This window comes from Calidris pugnax, unplaced genomic scaffold (assembly GCF_001431845.1).
Source record: "Calidris pugnax isolate Ruff unplaced genomic scaffold, ASM143184v1 scaffold25, whole genome shotgun sequence".
Taxonomy (NCBI): domain Eukaryota; kingdom Metazoa; phylum Chordata; class Aves; order Charadriiformes; family Scolopacidae; genus Calidris; species Calidris pugnax.
In genome coordinates, this window is record NW_015090805.1 from 444,026 (window position 1) to 462,328 (window position 18,303).

General features: G+C 39.5%; 1 protein-coding gene across 2 annotated transcripts in view; it reads left to right on the forward strand.

The window, feature by feature from the left end:
* Positions 1-17,304, forward strand: part of DDX3X (DEAD (Asp-Glu-Ala-Asp) box helicase 3, X-linked) — an 18,617-nt gene extending 1,313 nt beyond the window's left edge. The window contains exons 2-17 of one of the 2 annotated variants that reach the window (XM_014938072.1): positions 1,339-1,396; positions 2,479-2,529; positions 7,703-7,826; positions 9,053-9,193; positions 9,277-9,376; positions 9,888-10,023; positions 10,447-10,532; positions 11,158-11,256; positions 11,332-11,492; positions 11,678-11,822; positions 11,928-12,072; positions 12,373-12,554; positions 12,645-12,762; positions 13,202-13,358; positions 14,294-14,421; positions 14,774-17,304. In XM_014938072.1, the coding sequence (XP_014793558.1) occupies positions 1,339-1,396; positions 2,479-2,529; positions 7,703-7,826; positions 9,053-9,193; positions 9,277-9,376; positions 9,888-10,023; positions 10,447-10,532; positions 11,158-11,256; positions 11,332-11,492; positions 11,678-11,822; positions 11,928-12,072; positions 12,373-12,554; positions 12,645-12,762; positions 13,202-13,358; positions 14,294-14,421; positions 14,774-14,856 (1,914 nt within the window). In that variant the 3' untranslated portion in view covers positions 14,857-17,304. The remainder of the gene's footprint in view (positions 1-1,338; positions 1,397-2,478; positions 2,530-7,702; positions 7,827-9,052; positions 9,194-9,276; positions 9,377-9,887; positions 10,024-10,446; positions 10,533-11,157; positions 11,257-11,331; positions 11,493-11,677; positions 11,823-11,927; positions 12,073-12,372; positions 12,555-12,644; positions 12,763-13,201; positions 13,359-14,293; positions 14,422-14,773) is intronic. The other variant, XM_014938073.1, reaches the window with a different exon arrangement.
* Positions 17,305-18,303: the final 999 nt, after the last annotated feature.

Sequence of the window (18,303 nt, forward strand, 5' to 3'; positions counted from 1 at the left end):
CCCCGAGGTAGCACGTGACGGGTGCCGGCTGCCGGATTAGCCGGGCGGCTGCGGCTGCTCCCTGCTGCGCCGAAAAATCCCAACCCGCAGTGCCGGCTGCACCGCCGCACTGAGATGGCGGCCGCCACCGGCTCCCTCCCTGCGCCATCTCCCACATCCCCATTGTGGCAATTGTTGCCCCCGCCCGCGGTGGGGGTCCGGTGCGAGAAGATTGATGTGTCGCTGCTGTTGGCTGCTCCTGGAGAGGCCGCTTATACCCCGTAGAGAGTCCCCGTTTTTGTTTACGCTTAAAGTAAGAAAAGTTCCTTCTCCTGTGGATGCTTGGATCAACCAAAGAGATCGGATTTTTAAGTAGTAGCTTTAAAGAGGATGATACGTGTCCTGCCGTGGGAGGATTTTTTCAAGGATCTGAATGTCCTAATTGGCAGCAAATGCAACTAAACATCTAAAATGACAGTGCATTGGGGTCTTTGCTTTCGGTTGATTCAGGTCACAGTGAAAGACACTTCCGTGCAATTGGTCTTCCGTAAATTTAATTTTATTTAAATGTCTTGTGATTCCCAAATAAGTTTCCAGTCGTGCCAAAACAGCTGTAATAAGCTTTGTGAGTTGCCCCCTACTTTCTGCTGAAATGAGTCCATAGTGTGACCTAAAACATTTGGGTTATTTGCCGGTAGTATACTGCCTGAACTGAAATACCTTTTGGTAGATTTTACTGGTAGACTGAAGGCTGTAAATACAGCTTTAGAAAAGCAAACCAGAAATTGTATTTGCCAAACTAATTGTGGGGAAGAATAATCACCTGATGTTTTGTGAACAGTAGCTGCCTCAAACAGGAAAACTATGTCTCAGTAGTGTTAATGCAGTGTAAAGAAATATCTGAGTCTCTGCAGGCAAAGTACCCAACTGAATTGGTATTACTTGGGCTGTAGTTTCTAGGTCTAAAAAGAAAAATGAAAAAAAAAATTGTTGTTCATCTCAATCGGAATGTATTTGACTAGACTGAAAGACAGTTAAATGGCTGTGTAGCCATTTGGTGTATAGTGTGTGAAACAAAGTCAGTGGTATTTGGCTTGGGTGGGTGTACGGTTCCTCTGACCTTGCTGCCCATGTGGTGCCTGTTTATTGGTAGATATGAGGACACTTGGGTGGTATAGCCTTGAGTATTAATTATGGTCTTGGTGGTTCTTTACGGGAGACATAGCTGACACTTTAAACAAATTTCTTTGCAGCAATAACTCGTCAGAACACTGTTTGCTCTTGATAAGCAAAAGGGCTTTTTGTGTCTTAGCATAAATTCATTATATAACATGTTGATATTTGTTTTATTTTTTCTAGTTTTCTGGTCTAGACTTGAATTCTTCAGACTCTCAGAGCGAAGGAAGCTCTTCGAGCAGTAAGTACATGCAAGTTTTGAAGCTTACAGAGTTTTAGAGATAAGGATTTTGTAGCTCTGAAAGTAATTTTGAAGCAAAGATTCACAGAGGCTGATGGGGAAACTGAGGAGGTTGTTAGTTATGTCTGTTTTGAAAATGTTATATACTTTAGGCAGAAGCACTTCTGTAGTGATACAGCATGTGTAAATTTCTTGAAAATTTAACTAACTTGAGGGAACTTAGTGCTTCAGTTTTGTCCCAGGTTTTCTGTTGCCTCTAGTCAAACAGCTGAGGCCACCCATTAGTGTGATGATGTGACTTCTCAAAACATCCGGCTAGAGTTGCAGTGTTTGAAGGTAAAAGTTAAGAGTAGTTAACTGTACTAACCTGATTCATTGAGTAGAAACTGCATTCTCTGACATGCAAAGCTTAATCACTTTTAAGGAGAGAGGAATCTTCCAGGAATTTACATTCAGCTTTGTGCCTGGTACGTTCCTATTCATGTTGATTAGCAGACAGATGCTTCTGGATTGTAAATGAAGAATGCTATTCAGAGGCAATTACGTGTGACTTCTGGTTTCATCTAAGCTGAACTGATAGGGACAGGGACGGTTGAATATAAGGGGAAGGAAAAACGCTGGTAATAATAATACTTTGAATGCCAGTGCTTAAATGACACAGTGAAAATCTTAAGCTGCTCAAATATCTGGCACCAGGTTAAGCCTTGATGAGTTCTAGGAAGACAGGCTTTCGTCATGGACCCTGTAACTAACATCCATAAAAGGCATGTATAACTTGGTCAAAAAAACAGCAAGACCATCTGTGTTTTTAAAAAGAAAAAGGCAGCTACTTAAATGAGTATGTAAGAACTTAATCCTGACTGCATTGGTGCTCTAAGAGAAGGACACCAAGTGCTGTGTTAAAGGACTTGTGTTTAAATACACTGTAAAAAGTCTTAAAGCTTGTGAGGCAGATAGTGTTTTTTTTTGTTTGTTTGTTTGTTTTTTTCTTTTCTAACCAAAACCTGTTGTTGGAAAGGCTAGTATTTCAAAGAGTGCTAATGCTGCAGTCTTGTAACACCACCTTTTTTCTGTCCTTTTAGAAGGCCGATACATTCCTCCTCACTTGCGGAACAGAGAAGCTTCAAAACAGGGTATGTATCAGAAATAGAGTGGGAACACTTGTACCTGGTTCTTGGCCTACTTCTGAATCTCTAGGAACAGGCTGTTAAAGTCTTTGACAGTACTGTTTAAGGTGATTATGCAGCCTGCTTGACTATTCTGTGCAAAACACTGCAACTTAATCTTCTGCTTTTAGTGTGCTATTCTTGGTTCCTTTATCAGGTTATATTCTAAGCTCCAAGTTCAGTATCTGACTGGCAAAATACCTTCCATATCTCATTAAGCAATTAACTGTGACTGAAGCAAGGTGGAGTCTCCCATCTTACCTTGACTAGCTCTGTAATCTCGAGTATCAATGTTAACGGAATTTGGGAGTGCTGTTTTTTCTGCTAGTGACTGTGATGTGAAACTTCTAGTAACCAGTTGTTTAATATGAACAAGCAGCAGAGTTTAACTTTGTAAACGGATGTTCTACACAACTTATTACTAACTAGGCAGCATAAGAAACAAAACAGTTAAGAGATGTCCTTGTTTAGCTTTCTATAATTTTTATGGAAGCCTGTAAGAGTACTACTTAAGAAGGAAATGTGGGATGATGGAGCATGAAACACATGACCACTGTTGGGCATATGTTTACACAAGGGATTTTTGCTGAGAAATGGCCTTTATATCTTGCAGTTGACTTTCTAAACAAAGCATGATAAAGAAGAATTTTGTAGAGTTACTCAGTGGAGTAAATAATTACCATTCTAACACACAAAGATTGCAGATAATGCAGTGTGCATTACCATCATGTCTAATGATTTGTGTGGATAGAAACATTTATTCTAACACCTACAGAAATACTGGAATGGAGGAACTAAAATGCTTTCTGCTATGCTACAACTTAATGAAGACTTAAATCTTATCTGTTTCTAAAACAGTGGGCTTGTACAGATTCTCTTTTCAATACTGCAAGAGGACTCATTAGAAGTGGGTGGGAGGAGAATATTGAAGTATATGCAGAAGTATGTTTATCACATTACTTCCAGAGCTGTAATTTTAAATTTGGCTAGATGCAAAATGCTCTAGTCCAGTATTGTGACATTTGAAGAAACACATCTGTCTGTTTTTTGTCTTGACTTTGCACATGTCCAAGCTAGTATATTTTTTGGGTGTGTGGTTTTTTTTTTTTACCTAAAAAAAGCATGGCTTGAAGCACCAAACAGCCTGTTAGGAGACCTGAGTGTTTTTGGGAAAGTAGAGGGACTGGTTGGTAGCTCAGTACTCTAGAAGTTCTTTATCACATCAACCTCAAATGTGAGCATTCTTTCAAGAAACTGACCTACTAACCCTAAGAAGAATGTGTGGGTTTCTCAAAAGCAGGAAACAACTTTTAAGTTGGCTTGTGGACATTAGGTGTGTATCAGTAGATTTCCTTGGTATGGAAGATAATCCATAAAGTAATTTGTACCAAACTCCAGTATAAACTTTAGGGATATGGGATACGGAGGGATACTTGAGTCTTAGCCTTGATTTCATATCATGACCTGTTATGTATAGGACTGTCACTGTTGTCTTTTCTTTGCAAGATCAGAGTTCAAACATTGCAATGTACATGTCATCATGTGTGGCTTTTCTGATGGCTACAAGCTTCACCTTGCAAAAAGGTAAACAAGTCATGAAACTGCAGTTTAACACATGGCTTGTTGAATGTTGGCTGCTCTTTGTTAGGCCTAATGTTTCAAAACTTCCTTTAACTGGGTTTGAGTGCTGTGTCACCAGACTCCTCATGGCACCCTGTGACAAGCTTCATGATGACTAAATTGAAGAGGGGTGGTTCCACTTCAGGCCCCCTGCTGGGAAGCAAAGTGGATATCATCAGCACAGTGATGTAAAACTGAGCTGTTTTAGAGAATGATTTGAAGTCTGTTAAATGGCTGTATTTTCATAAAAGTAATGTTTGCTTCTGTTAATTACAACTAAATTAACGATTGCTTCTTTGGCTGTGTAGAAGCTGTTCTGTATATTGGTTGCTCCTTGGAATCTTTAGCAACAGATTTTTCGAAGTGTAGACATTGGGAAGCAACAGGCAAAGGAGACATTGGATAATAGGGGTATTTGACCATGTAACAAAACTCTCTTGATGCAGCCTTACAAGTGTAGCAACCTGACAATTCAGTAGAATTGTCTTGCTCATGTACCATGACTGTAAAGACTTACGTGAAAGTGTTAGTTAACTAATATGGGTTCAAAAAACTTTAAAAAAGAATTTTCTCTTGCATGGTGTACCCTTAGACATGCTCTACAAGCCAATAGTGTGTACTTTCTATCTTGGGATTTTCACTTAGCTTTGTAGCTGGTGACAATATAGTAATAAAAAATAGAAGCTATTAAAGTTGCACAGCTAAGTAGGAAGTTGCTTAAGGCAGTGGACTTAAGAGGTGAGCACCTGTTCAGTAGGTGATTTCAGTAGGTATTGACATGCATGCTGAGAGATCTAGAGTATTTCTTTTTTAAAACTTCTTCTACAGTCCTTTCTTCAGCTTACTCTTTCCATACACTTGCAGATCCATCCCTATTGCAGTACTACTCGGTGGGCTTAGTACGTGGGAACAAGAGAGAACAGAACTGCAGGAGATAAGAGCATGCATAAAAAATATGTCCTTAGGTTACCTAATGGCAGTTCTGTTTTTCAGCTGTAGAAGCTGTGGTATACGGAGCTCAGTATGCAGGGTTGCCTAGTCTGAAGTGTCTTGCTTCTGTGAGCTTGAATTCATAACACCAAAGCTTGCTGTAGTGTCACTTTCTTGTTAAAAGTTCCTGGAAGTTGGTCTTGGATACTTGAAGTCCAGTCTGATCTGTACTAGATCAAGGAGTAGATGTTAGAATTTACTTAAAGGGCCTTTCTCCAACCTAAAGGATTCTATGATTCTAACTATTTTTCCCATCTTTAAGAAGCTGATGATTGCTGGTGCATGTGGCAGCATTCCAAATAAGCTGACAATGATTGGTGATAGAGCATTATAAAATGTGAATTAAGATGCTAATTGAGGGGAAGCATTGACAATTCTGTCACTCTTCATAGGTGCAAGAACTACAAAATTGTTCTGGAAGTTAATTAACTTGCTGAACTCCAAACCCCTTTGAGAAATATGTGCTGGATGGAATCTATACAGGTTTTAACTTAGAAAACAAAACAAAAACAAGCAAACAACCCCAAAACAAAACAAACCCTGATGTTTTAAGGAATTTCCTGATAATTCTTGCATGGTCTTGTGATTGTTCTCTTCAGTGCTTTTGATTTTAATTTGCTGTGTGGTGTTCTAAGGTGTGATGATGTCTTCTGCTAGCTGGTTACTTGTATGGCCTGGATCTCTAGTTTTATGCTGATCCACAAGTAAAATCAAACGAGGAATACCAAACTTAAAGTGGAATTAATAGTGTTGATTGTCAAGCAGGTGTGTGTGTATATGTATACATGTATTTGTTAAAGACTTGGTCTAGAAGTTGCTGCAGTACCTCAAAGAAAAATATGGCACAATACCAGCTGCAGAAACTAGTGTAATAACAAGCTAGATGAATAGGCTTACTTTGTATGCTAGAGTATAAAATTTTGATTCCTTTCTGGAACTTTTCATACTCAGTAGAAGGTCTTAATGTAGTACAGAGCCCATTTTTTTTTTTCTACTACTGAGAAACCACATGGATATCTTCTTGAAGATAGCTCTGTCGGTACCACTACTGTTAGATCTCCTGGAAGGATGACATACCCCAACATTCTTAGTGTGGTTTGAAAGTTACTCATACTAAAATCTGGATTTAGAAGCCGTCTAAACAAGCTACAAATAACTTTCTCGTGTTAATGAAGTTGACATGGTATTCCTGATCTGTCAGCAGTCTCTCGATGTGAAGTTATCTTGGCCTTAAGGACCAAAGTTATTTCTTAATGGACTAGGGGGGTCTTGAAGCATTCCATGGTCTTGTGTGTTAATAAACTTCATGTGTGGGTTGTTTTGCTGTCTGCTTCAATTAGCCAGGTCAAGTGAGTTACAGTTGTCATGCGAATTTTGAAGTTCTCTTGGGACTAGTGCACGTCTAGATTCTGGGGAGTAGAATTTCTTCCTTCAGAAAAAGTAGGGAGGAAGGGGAATGACACTTTCAGAAAACATTTAAGGAGGTGTGATAGTTGTCATAGCAAAGCTTTTTTGGAGCCAGAGGGCCTAGAACAACCCCTTTCTTTGGAATAATTTTGTTTCTTGGTGGCATTTATTGTCTGGTGTGTAGGTGTTGACTGGTTTTGTGCTGTTGAGCTGGCAAAAGCATGCCAACTAATAGGAGTGACATTATATGTTTATCTTTTTAATTATTTTACTTATTCTCTGCCAGAATTGCGTAGCTGAGACTCAGGTTGGGTCATGTTTTCAAACTTGCGAAGGTTGGAACTCTGAATCAGAATTTTTAAGTCCTTGGTCTGTTCCAGAGCATTGTAGTACCAAAGCACTGTTTAATCTTCTACTCTTCTGCCTACCTCCCAATTTCTGGTAGCTGAATGAAACTGAGGCTTTTTACTTCATGGTATTGGCAAGCTGATGTACTTTCTATGCTACTTGGTCCTTTTTCTTTGAGTTAAAGCTTCAAAGTAGGCATCTACTATAAGTGGGTTTAAAAATGCTATGGAAAAATTCAGTGGGGTAATTAAGAACTGCATATTCCTTATTTTTGCATGGTCGTAGATGACATGGCTCCTGTGTACTTGTATGACAAAACATTCGAACTTCCATATGAATTTCTAGTGCAAGGGCTAATACTGTTTATTGATCTCTACCATAGGCCTTGGGAACTTCACAAAAATGAAATGCATCAAGGATTTGTGTTGAAGTTAGAAAGATAATGTAGGCTTGGCAAGACTTAATGTCTTAATGTTTCTTCTGATACTTGTCTATCCAAAGTAGGCAACTTAAATATTATCATTAAGTGCAGTGTTTTACAAAGTAATGTGCTTGTACATGAGTGGAGGGGTTTTGGGAAGTTCTCATAGGGAGTAAGCATCTTATTATCTATTTGAATAAGTCATCTCTGCATCTTCCATTCTTGAAGGACTGCTCACCTTTCAATCCTGTAGACCTTCCAGTGAAGACTTACTGGACAGACCTTAGTTTTTTTTTTTTTTCTTGTAAAAGCTTAGACCATGTAATATATGGCTAAAATATCTTTCTCTACTAGGTTTTGATAGTGGTGGCTGGAGTTCTAGCAGAGACAAGGATGCATACAGCAGCTTTGGTGCACGGTCTGATCGTGGAGCAAAATCAAGCTTCTTTGACCGCGGAAATGGATCAAGAGGAGGAAGGCAAGTACTGATTTGTCTGGGTAGTGCATACAAAGTCTGTTTCAGTTCTAGTAGTGTACCTGTAATCTTGGTGTTAAAATTAGAGTTGTAGGTATGAACAACAGGATAAGGTGGGAGGAGAGAAGAGCACTTTGCTTTTAAAGCTACATGAGTTCAAGGATGGGGAACTTGCATGTGTTGAAAAATGTGCCCTGTAGTTGACCACCAGCCACTCACTGCAGTTATAATGGCTTGCTGACCTAACCATTTCACAAAAAAGTGCTAGATGGTGGCTACTTCCAGAAAAATCACGAAGAGCTGTTGGGAGCACATAAAATACATCAGAATGGATTTCTATTTTTTAATATTTCAGTATTTTTTTCTTTGTTTAAAAAGTGTAGTTAATAAAACTGGGTGAGACTCTTGCAGGTTCTCTGCCTTACTTGATCAGTCTTACACACATCATGCGTTGTATGCACAAGTGTGGTGAGAGTGACCTTTATCGACTAGTAAAGCTGACGCTAGTCCTGTGTCCAGGCTTTTCTCAAACATGATTTACCAGACCAAAAACTAAACAGTTGAGGTAAGGACTTTTTACACCTTCTTTCCAAGTCAGTAATGCAGGTGAGCTCCCTTTTTATACAATACTGTGACATGTCACATGTGGTGGGGGAATAAAGGAAGAAATTGCAGCATTTGAGGGTTTTGTCTGGATGTGGGAGACCTATGTAAAATGAGGCACAGAGAAAGGTGGGGGGGAGTACCAGACAATGCCTCCTAAGAGGTTTAAGTGGAGGTCCTTACCAGAAAAGGCAAAGACTGAGCAACTTCAGCTGCAGCTCTACTGGCAGATGACTGGTTCTTCTACATTTGTTACACTTAACCAACCAAAAATTTTGATAACAAGATTTGGTGTGTTAAGCTAAACTGAGCTGTGAAATCCTGACAAACTCTTCTGTCTGAGACAGACTAACATGACCTAGTCTGATGGCTGGGACTAAACTCTTCAGTTGGTAGGTCAAGAAGCAAGTACAGATAATATGATGATGCGTGGCTGGGACTAAACTCTTCAGTTAGTAGAAGCAAGTAGCAAGAAGCAAGTACAGATAATATGATGATGCTGAATTGTTCTACAGTTTTGTACATGGAGCATACGCTACTAGATCATTACAGCTTTAATTTTTTTTTTGCATGTCAAAACGTCCTGTTGCCTAGGCATGGTGGCCTGACATTCTTTCTGTATTTAGATACGAAGAGCGTGGAAGAGGTGGTGACTATGACAGGAGTGGCTTTGGTAGATTTGACCGTGGTGGGAATAGCCGCTGGTGTGACAAATCAGATGAAGATGACTGGTCAAAGCCTCTTCCCCCAAGCGAACGCCTGGAACAGTAAGTAATGGAACAGTGTAAATTCATATGACAGGTTCAGTTGATAGGTCTAGCAAGTAAAAAACTTTCTTTTCTGTTTTTAGAGAGCTCTTTTCAGGAAGCAATACTGGCATTAACTTTGAGAAATACGATGACATTCCTGTTGAAGCAACAGGCAGCAACTGTCCTCCACATATTGAAAGTGTGAGTATTTTTTTTTTTTAAAATCTGTTTTGTTAACGTATCTAATACTGACTGTTTGGAATTGAAACTTGATGTCGTGCTGTTTTAAGTTTAGGGAGGAAAGTTGCATATGAGAACTAAGACACGGGAGAAGTTGTGTAAACTTGTTAACACTTGTAGCTCTTGTAACTATGTGACTCGTCTTTAAACACGTGAAGAAATAAAAGTGCTTGGAGGTGCTGACTTGAAGCAACTGCTTAAGCATAGGCATTGTGTCGTGCTAAGTGTAGTATGCTAGTGTAGTCTGAACTTCAAGTTTGGCTGGATTTTTAAGGCTCACTTACATGACTAGACTAAGTTGATACTAGACTCCCAGTAACTAACTCCTGAGTATCTGTAAACTTAAAAGGCAAGTTCATTCTATAGGTAGAGGTGAAACAAAAGCTACTTTAAAAATTCTTAAACTGAATGATCTGTTCCATGGTGACTGAAGGGAAGCATCCACCTTTTTGTTATTTTAAATATCTTACAGTTCAGTGATGTTGACATGGGAGAAATTATTATGGGAAACATTGAGCTCACACGCTACACCCGTCCTACTCCAGTCCAGAAACATGCAATACCTATTATTAAAGAAAAGAGAGACTTGATGGCCTGTGCTCAGACAGGTAAGTTAGTAACTCTTTACTACTCCTACTTAGGGGGAGGGTCTGTTATTTCTCAAGCTGTAAGCAGGAGGTCTGTAAAGTAGTACAACCATAGTACAACTTCCTTTTCAGAGTATACTGAAATACCTGTGGTGTTGGAAATTAGTTAGCTTTAGAGTCTTGAAACTGCTTTAGATGTGACTAACTGGATTTACTGTCTGGAGAAACGTTCAGGGCTTTAAACATACTCACTTTGAGGTTTTGTGGTGCTGAGTGGTAAGTCTTGTAGAGAACCTCTACAGCTGAAGGAGTGTTCTCCAGTGGCATAGGTAGCTAGTGCAGATGTTACTGAGGAATATGTTTGTGATACAGGATCAGTGCTGTAGTTGACAGTACAGGAACTTTGAAAATAAATGCTAATAACACCAAACTGTGTCTTAATAGGGTCTGGGAAAACAGCTGCATTTCTTCTACCGATACTGAGTCAGATCTATGCAGATGGCCCTGGTGATGCCTTGAGAGCTATGAAGGCAAGTATTTAAATATTCAGTCCTGGAAAACCTATGACCAACATGTATTTTTGCTCCATATGCTGATGTCTCCTACTGAACACAATAGCTGGGCTTAAATTTCATATTTTGGATATAATAGGCAAGCTTCTCAACTTTTACAAGGCTTCAGCTGTTTCCCTTGAAAAATAGCTGTGGAACATTTTTTTTCCTAAAAGGTTGATATGTGCAGCTGTCTCATAAATCATGTTTTGCCTAGAGTTTTTATTCTTGCATAAGCTTTAAAGATGCTTCCCTTGCCACAAAAAACTTAGTCACACGTGGCTGTTGTAGTGACTTTAGGATATGAAGTAACAGGTTTTATTACTGTTTTTCTGCTGCTCAAGTTATGAATGACAGTGCAGGTGATAGAGACCAAGCTTGTGCAGCTGTGTTGCTGTTAACATATTAACCAACAGCTGAATCTTGGGTACTGTAGTAGGGCAGAGTCTTCAGATGCAGTGCTTGAAACAAGTTGGCTTTCAGTCATGATTTTTCTTTAAAACAGACTGGGTGACCTGTTGTCATTATTGCCTGTAGCAGCTGTTTATAATTACCTCTGTATCTGGGGTGCTCGTTTCAAGTTTGGTTTTTTTTTTTCCTTTAGGAGAATGGAAGGTATGGGCGCCGTAAGCAATATCCAATCTCACTGGTCTTGGCTCCCACTAGAGAACTGGCTGTGCAGATCTATGAGGAAGCCAGAAAGGTATATCGAAGAGCTCATCATTATAAAATAGCTTAGGTATAGTTTTTCTTTGAGCTAATTTACTTTGTTTTATAGTTTGCATACCGTTCCAGAGTTCGTCCCTGTGTTGTATACGGTGGTGCAGACATTGGCCAGCAGATACGTGACTTAGAACGTGGATGTCACTTGCTTGTAGCAACACCAGGACGACTGGTTGATATGATGGAGAGGGGAAAGATTGGACTTGATTTCTGCAAGTAAGTAAAATGTTCTTGTCCATAGACATGGACATAATGATGTGAGAGCTAGAGTTAATGACACTTAAGTTCTAGCTTTCAGACTGTGTAAGACTCTTGTGAGAATTTGTAGTCCAGTGTCTGTGCTGGGTTACAGCTCTAAGAAAAAAAAGTTCTGAAGAATGACCTTTCTTACTACTGTTTAGGTACCTGGTGCTTGATGAAGCTGACAGAATGCTTGATATGGGGTTTGAACCTCAAATTCGTCGAATTGTTGAGCAAGATACTATGCCACCAAAAGGGGTTCGTCATACCATGATGTTCAGTGCTACTTTCCCCAAGGAAATCCAGGTACTTCAAAAAATTCAAATGTTGTAAGGGTTCATAGGCCCAAATTCCCCTTCCACAAATGCAAAAAAAAATATGCCATTTTGACTTCTTTCTTTTGTTTTTTAGATGCTTGCTCGTGACTTCCTGGATGAGTATATCTTTCTGGCTGTTGGCAGAGTAGGTTCTACATCTGAGAATATCACACAGAAAGTAGTATGGGTGGAAGAGTCAGACAAACGATCATTTCTGCTTGACCTGCTAAATGCCACAGGTAAAGACAAGTTTTCAGATACGAAAATAAGGCAAAATTCAGATAATCTAATGACTTGAGTAGTAAGAACTTCTATTGAGTAGGTGAACAGTAGGTGTTTCCTTAATATGCAGTGAATGTATTCTACTGACTAAATGTCACTTAAGTTGATGTAAACTCTTGTTAAGATAAAATGGGGAAGGGGGGTCTCAGTTTAGAATAAATGAGAACAGAACTGTGCCTTTTTTCACCAGGTGGGTATAGTCAGGTATTGGTCTATGCAGCTTTTCTTCTGCTAACCTGTACTTCAATTATTATTAGGCAAGGATTCTTTGACTCTGGTGTTCGTGGAAACTAAAAAGGGTGCAGATGCTCTTGAAGACTTCTTGTACCATGAAGGATATGCCTGTACAAGTATACATGGAGATCGCTCTCAAAGAGACAGAGAGGAAGCACTGCACCAGTTCCGTTCGGGCAAGAGCCCAATTCTTGTTGCCACAGCAGTAAGTGAAATCTATGAAGTTAGAGCCACTAAGCATATTACTTGGTCTGTAAAATTTTACTAAGATTTGATTTAATCCTTTAACCATTAGGTAGCAGCAAGAGGACTGGATATCTCAAACGTAAAGCATGTCATAAACTTTGACTTGCCAAGTGACATTGAAGAGTATGTACATCGTATTGGTCGTACAGGCCGTGTAGGAAACCTTGGTACGTATGATCTAGGATTTTCACAGCCAGTACTTCATACCTGAGTTGATGGGTGCAGCAGTATTGGCCAAGGAGCAAATTGCAACCAAGTATTTGAGAAGGTTGTGTGGTGCCCTCTCTGAGCAGAAGCTGGTCACTGCTGTCCAGCCAGTGTGGAAGGTGGCCAGTTCTTTAGCCTAGTGCTTTTGTTGCTCTGATACCACGTGTAACCTTGGTATCTTCTGTGTCTGTCAGTAAATAACCAGGGTTTTTCTGACTAGCTGTGGTGGAATAATTGTCTTTAAATAGCTTTCTCGTCAGGTAGTTCTAGTGTTCTTGAGCCTGGCTACAAGGAATCTGATCTTGTACTTGTCATAGCTGCAAGTGGAATATGGAATGAGTTTAAGTGCTGTAGTGTGTATTTGCTTTGTGTGGGGCTAAAACTGAATGTTCACTTTAGGTCTTGCCACCTCATTCTTCAATGAGAGGAACATAAACATCACCAAGGACTTGCTTGATCTTCTTGTTGAGGCAAAGCAAGAAGTACCATCTTGGCTGGAAAACATGGCTTATGAACAGCATCACAAAGGAGGTGGCAGCCGTGGGCGATCTAAGAGGTAATGGTCACAACTTTGGCTAAAGGTCTACTTAATCTATTGTGGGAGGCAATTCAGTGACTTGTTTTCAGTCTAAAAATAGAAGGACAAACCAATGCAGAATAAACTGTGAATTGGGGGCATCAGAATGCGACAGCTTTAATATCTGGTTTTGCTCTATTTTACCATATGGCAATTAACCCATAAGGCTTTTCTCCTTTTAAGCAGGCAACTAGATAAAGCTGAAGCAGAATGTCATGTAGCAAAAATAGCTTTAGAACTCTCTGAAAGCATTTACAAAACACTTACTGTAAATGCATACCTGCATGTGCCAGAGATGTACCTTCAGCAGCTATTTCAATGTTTAGGGGAGGGTAATGCACGCCTCCTGACAAAAACCAGGAAAGTGCAGAGAGTTGGACTGCAGGTGTGAGGCCACTTGTAAAATAGTTTTGCTGTGGAAACCTAAAATACAAAGCCATGTTTAATAGCTTAAAGGGGTGGGAGAAGCAGCCCTTCCTCTTAGCATAGCTAACATGATAGGACCATATGAATTCTAGTTGTTTGGCTTTTTCTTCAGAAGTATGCCTGTAAAGTGGTTGTCCTTTTCTGTAATGCGAAAGTGCATCACTTGAACACTAAGAATAGATTTGGAAATTCTGTGGAACAGAGATTGCGTGGAACCAAATCTTACTAGGACCTGAGAAAGTAATTCTTTGTGTAAATATGGCAAGTTCAACATGACGCTGCTTGAATAGTAGTAAATTTTTCTGTGTTATCTTGAATGCCCTTTCCAGGCAGCATTGGGATGATTATAAAGTACAGTAAACTCGACACTGGTTGTTGACCAGCTGTAGTTGGTAACCAAAGTTGAAGAAACTTAGTACTCTGTGTCTGCAGTGCTTAAGAAGATACCACTGATGTTAATCAAGTGTTTGTTTTCTTCCTTTATACAGCAGTAGGTTCAGTGGAGGATTTGGCGCCAGAGACTATCGAACAAGTAGTGGTTCTGGCAGCAGTAGCTTTAGTAGCAGTCGATCAACCAGCAGCCGCAGTGGAGGGAGTGGCAGCAGAGGATTTGGAGGTAAGAAAAACTGGGCAAGCAGTGCTGGCAAATACAAAACAGGATCTAAAATGCTTGCTGCAGTAATAAACTTCTGTATGTGTTATTTAAATATGAGGTCAGCTGGTGCTTGTTTTGCTATGTCTCGACATCCTTCTTGGATCTAGGCTAGTGCAAGTTACCTGTCTTTGATAAGTTCAGTACTATCTGTCTTTTCCAACGTTTTAGTTAATGTGTGCATTTGACAGTACTTCTGGGTGGGTTTCCTTTAATAGACAACAGGCATTCTGTCTGTGCCCTGGGCTGTTTTCTTGTTATAAAGGCTCAAGTCTTCAGTGGGTTAATAAGCATCACTTTCTCTTGCCTTTCGTAGGTGGTGGTTATGGAGGCTTCTACAACAGTGATGGATATGGAGGAAACTATAACTCCCAGGGGGTTGACTGGTGGGGCAACTGAATCTGCTTGCAGCAGATACCTACCAAACAAGCTAATATGGAAACCACATGTAACTTAGCCAGACTATACCTTGTGTAGCTTCAAGAACTCGCAGTACATTACCAGCTGTGATTCTCCACTGAAATTTTTTTTAAGGGAGCTCAAGGTCACAAGATGGAAACAAAGGAACAAGTAGCCCTATCTTGAAGGTGGTTTTGAAGACTCTATTGCTGTAGTCAGGATTAACTCCCCTCCCACCCATCCCCACCCAGGAACTGCATTTATGATTTTGTGACTGAGGATCATTTGTTTGTTAATGTACTGTGCCTTTAACTTTAGACAACTTTTATTTTGATGTCCTGTTGGCTCAGTAATGCTCAAGATATCAATTGTTTTGACAAAATAAAAATTACTGAACTTGGGCTAAAATCAAACCTTGGCACACAGGTGTGATACAACTTAAACAGGAATCACTGATTCATCCATAATATTACAAAGAAAAACTTATGCGGTAGCCTGCATTAGGGCTTTTGGTATTTGCAGATTTGAAAAATAAAACATCTTGAAGCATATCAATGCAATTAGTTTCTAATGTGGCAAAACTGTACTAAGTTAAAGTTCTGATTTGCTCACTCTATCCTGGATAGGTACTTAGAACCTGATAGCCTTTAATAAGCCATTCCAGTCATGATGAGATGATGTATGGATACATGCATACATTAAAAGCACTGTTTTTGAAGTTAATGCAAGTAAATACAGCAATTCCTTTTTCAATATTTAGGCAGATCATCAATGTGAGCTAGCCAAACGTGGGCAGAACATTACAGGGAACGTTTAAAGGTCTGATAACTTGAAATAGTTTTTAGGAGAATTCATCTATTTAGACTTTTTAAAATGCCTGCCATATGAAATTGAAATGGTAGAATGGCTGACCATGGCAGTGATTGGTCCTCCTTAAGGGCCTGACTGAATTTTTGGTCTAATAACGCATGCTAGTGTTGATGTTTTTTGGTCAAGAGGGTATGAACAGGAAGAATTATGCAGCAGGCTTTATTTTAATGCAGATTCACATTACTCTGTTCAAGCTGCGTGGAGATGTTAAACTGGCTTACTGTAGACTTTGTAAAATGGCTCCAGAAGAGTAACAAACAAACCTGAGATCACAGAGGTTGGAAATGTACATAAACTGCACAAGGTTTCAATTCTGCTGTTAAAGTGCAGTTTTAGTCAGTTTTAGTTGCATAGGTTTCCATTGTATTTATAGTCTGTTTATGCTAAATCTGGCCAAAGATAAGTATTGTCCACCAGAAAAATGCCTCTGCCACTTGGAATTTCTGTGCTAACTCTGTGGCCAGAGCAGTTAACAACTAATCTACAGTGGCATAGGAAAATGGCAAAAATCTCCTAAAGTGCAATAGATTTTTTCAAGTGTATTGTGCCTTGTTCTAAAACTTTTATTAAGTAGGTGCACTTGACAGTATTGAGGTCATTTGTTATGGTGCTATTTCAAGTCTAGGTTTAGGCCCTTGTACATTTTGCCCATAACTTTTTACAAAATACTTCTTTTATTGCACATTCAGAGAATTTTATATATGTCTTGTGTGCGTGTCCTTAACTTCCAATCTTATTTTGTCTCTTGGAGATTGAACGCAGCTTGTTTAAGGAGAAGGTAATAGATTCTAAAACTTATTTGGGACCACGGGAATGATAGCTGGGAAGAAAACTATTTGCACACGACAGATTTCTAGATACTTTTTGCTGCTAGTTTTGTGTAATATTTATTGAACATTTTTGACAAATATTTATTTTTGTAAGCCTAAAAGTGATTCTTTGAAAGTTTAAAGAAACTTGACCAAAAGACAGTACAAAAACACTGGCACTTGAATGTTGAATGTCACCGTATGCGTGAAATTATATATTTCGGGGTAGTGTGAGCTTTTAATGTTTAAGTCATATTAAACTCTTAAGTCAAATTAAGCAGACCCGGCATTGGCAGTGTAGCCATAATAACTTTCTGATAGTAAAACAAAAATTGGCAACTTAAAATTAAACATGCCAAGGTTTTGATACACTTGTCTTAAGATATTAATGAAACACTTCTAAACACTGATGTGAAGTGTCCAGATTCTCAGATGTTTGTTGCGTGAGTTTTGTTTAGTTGTGTGTTTTTTTTTTCAGTGAATGTCTGGCACATTGCAATCCTCAAACATGTGGTTATCTTTGTTGTATTGGCATAATCAGTGACTTGTGCATTTTAGCAAGTTTTATCAGCCAGCAATATTTTTCAGTTCAGATACAAGGATTCAAAACAATATGCAAGAATGGATTTAAACTTGCTGAATGTGAAAATTGAACTTCAAGTCACTGTAGGTTTAGAATTGCTTATTGTATTAGTTTAGATGCTAGCACTGCATGTGCTGTGCATATTCTTGATTTTATTAAAATAAAAAAGTTGAACTGCACAGTCTACTCATTTGTGAAGCGTCACTCTTCTGGTTTCCAAGATCTGTAGCCCAAGTAGTCTCATTCACATGCCACTCTGGAAGCAGGTGAATCTAGTGTGGTACGCATCAGTGTGCTTAGAAATGGCAGCTAGGCTTAGGGCTGTAGCTGTAGCAGCCTTAAAATAAGGGGTGCTCTGTAGTGTTAGATACTTGTACAGGTGTTTTAGAGAAGCTAATAAAGTCGAGCTGGGACAGATGAGGAGACCACCTTCTAACCGTTTTCCCTAAGGGTACCAAGTTTGGCTGCAACAGCATAATTTATTGAACTTGCACTCAGACTTGATTCCTCAGCCACTTAATATTAAGGGCCTCATCTCACAGCTGTGTCTCTGAGCTTAGCCTTGTAGTTGAGCTTTAATTTGGACATCTTGCCTGTCGATTGCTGCTAGGCAGCCTCATTGAAAACAAGCATTTGCAATTCTGTGGGGAAAATAGCAGTGCCTGGCCTCTTCCCTCCTTCCAGAAAGTTTGCCCCTTCTTCCCTCCAGTTAGTTTTGAATTAGTTTTCTAAAAGCTAGGCTATAGGACTGAGGTGTAAGTAGTCCAGAATGAGGCTAAGTATTGGAATATCCAAGGGGATACAGCAGAAGGAATAGGTTCAGATGCTTCCAATCTATCTTGAAGCTAAACAAAAGTATTTCCTCATCTAGAAGAACGTGATTTAGAGCCAAGATGTAAAGTGTTGAAATGACACGGGGAACTGGTGAATTCCCTGTGAGACAGTGACGCCACAAACTGATCTGCGAAAGTGCCGTAGATACATGGTACGGGTTGAAGACTGGTAGAGGTGTGATGAGGAAATACAGTCCTAGATTCCTATACTGCGCCTAAAGGAATCTGCTCATTGGCAGTGTATCAAGTAGGGAAATGTGTATGGGCTTTGAAGAACCATGGTGAGGAGATCAGCATGCTTACCAGGATAGCTTGCTGGAGGATCTGCTTTTAGCACACTGAATGTGGACCA